Here is a 2,027-nt window from a genome sequence, read left to right as displayed (position 1 = left end):
CATGGACATGTATGCAATGCTCAGACTTTACCAGGAACTGCCACAAATCACTGTTTTTGTAGATGTTGCAATGAGACTAATCAACTATTCAGGAGTACTTTGGCCATTTGCACATAGTACAGTGTTTATGTTGAGGGACATGAGATTGTTTCTGGAAGCGCTCGAATACTTCGATGTATGTGTACAGTACAAAAAGCAAGAAAGAGGAAAACTCGTTGGCTTACTGTTGTGCTGTGTTTCAATTATTCTAATAGCGGTAGAATTCGCTTTGGCTGCTGTCTATTTTCGTCAGTTCCCTGAGAATACACACGTGTTACAGTGGATATTGGCTGTTATATTCAGAACTCTGGGATCCCTCGTCCTGCTGCAGATAACCACACTTGTACTGGAACTACACATGAGGTTTCTTGTACTCAACAACAGTATCCTGAGGACCGCAACTCCTCATGGCGACACGCGCTTTTCTCGCATCCTCCTGGGCTACGTTCGACAACCAGATCTCGTATCCCAGCTCAAAGCAGAACGGCTGCACCACGCACACGCAGTTCTCCAGCGGGCAGCAGAACTCCAGCAACGTCACTTCGGCATCACCTTGGTTCTGCACGTGACGACAGCGCTCTCCTCTCTCACATACGGCGCGTACGAGTTTCTGCTGATGTGGGTGGTGCCAGAGAAGAGCCACGCCACTCTGGTCAACGATTCCAAGGCGTCTGTGGCAACGTGGCTGACGTCACACCTGCTGAACCTGGTGGCCGTGGTGCTCTCCTGCTCGGCGACGGTGGACGAGGCAGAGCGCACGCGCGACCTGGTGGTGAGGGTCGCCACGCTGCGGTGGCGCCTGTTTCTCAGCGCGGGGATGGAGCCGCTGCTGATGCAAGTGCTGACCTCTCGCCCGCTGTCGTTCGAGGCCGCCGGTTTCCTCACCATCGACCGCCATTTACTGGTGTCTGCTCTCTGCGTCACCATCACATACTTAGTCATATTAGCTCAGATTTCTCTCAATTAACTATTTATTTGCCAAGATTTTAATTATGAAAGATTATACAAAAGAAACAGACCTAATTTTTTGATGGGCAGTGATTTTGCAGTAACCAGTGTTGCCATCAGGAGTTCGTAGGGCGAACATTTCAGAGTCAGTAAGCCAAGTGCCATCACTGAAGAAGCTCAGCACTAGTTTTGCCAGAGTTTATAGTGACAACTGCTTTGTGTGACAGACGGTTTTACAGTGGCTGATTTAGTGAACTGTTTTTTTCCCAGAAAAACTGAAACAGAGGGTCTTGAAATGTTTAAAACGGCGTATAAGGACGATGCTAAGCAGAAAACTCAAGTGTTTGAGTGGATTTCGCATTTCAAAATTGATGAAAAACATACTGGGGAGCATTTAACCTCCCCACGGTAATTACGAAATCAATCTTGTTGTCATAGCCAATAGCTCCCCACACTATTTGGAGAGCAATACATCCCGTGAATTGCTGATTCCTTTGACCTTTCACCCGATCGTCTTCATCCATGTTTGTGCAGTGTAGGTTGAATGTTGACTCTGTCTCTAAATCAAGCAAGTTTTAGTTGTCTGTGGTACAGTGTAGCGGTAAGCGATGCATGACTGCTATACATCTCAATCCAGCTTCCAGCAAAGTGTTCGCAATGGTCCTTGGTGACATGCTGCCTGTAATCTCTGGCCTGATATCAACTGATTCATTTGCCTTTTCGTCAAAGCCAGCCGTCAAATCCCACAAGCCTTTCGTCATGTATTTCTTCTGGTAGGTCCCGTGCATACTCTTTTTTGGCACACCGCTGTCTTGAGCCTCCTTGGTCACCACTGATTCTACAGTCCCTCCACTATATCTGAGCGATGTCTGTTGTGATGGTCGCATGTCTCTCATACCAATGGTGCGACCTTTCTGAAAGTGCGAAAGATTCTGATAAGCAATACATGTACTTCCTTAGGGCATGCTTTGATGTGATCCCCACCTCAAAAGTTTAAGTAACCTTGGACAGTCGCTATATCTATCAGTTATTCTTACCAT

The 2,027-nt window shown here is 47.1% G+C and overlaps 1 protein-coding gene across 1 annotated transcript; it reads left to right on the top strand.

The window, feature by feature from the left end:
* Positions 1 to 397: 397 nt before the first annotated feature.
* Positions 398 to 1,006, top strand: LOC124594516. Its single transcript, XM_047132889.1, has one exon. The coding sequence runs from the start codon at positions 398 to 400 to the stop codon at positions 1,004 to 1,006; it is 609 nt and encodes a 202-aa protein (XP_046988845.1).
* Positions 1,007 to 2,027: the final 1,021 nt, after the last annotated feature.

Source organism: Schistocerca americana, chromosome 2 (assembly GCF_021461395.2).
Source record: "Schistocerca americana isolate TAMUIC-IGC-003095 chromosome 2, iqSchAmer2.1, whole genome shotgun sequence".
In the NCBI taxonomy this organism is placed as follows: Eukaryota; Metazoa; Arthropoda; class Insecta; order Orthoptera; family Acrididae; genus Schistocerca; species Schistocerca americana.
The sequence above is the reverse complement of the archived record's forward strand: the minus strand, read 5'-3'. Positions and strand labels throughout refer to the sequence as shown.

Excerpts from the sequence above, each read along its gene's own strand:
- LOC124594516 (XM_047132889.1), top strand. The coding sequence starts at position 398 with ATGAGGTTTCTTGTACTCAACAACAGTATCCTGAGGACCGCAACTCCT.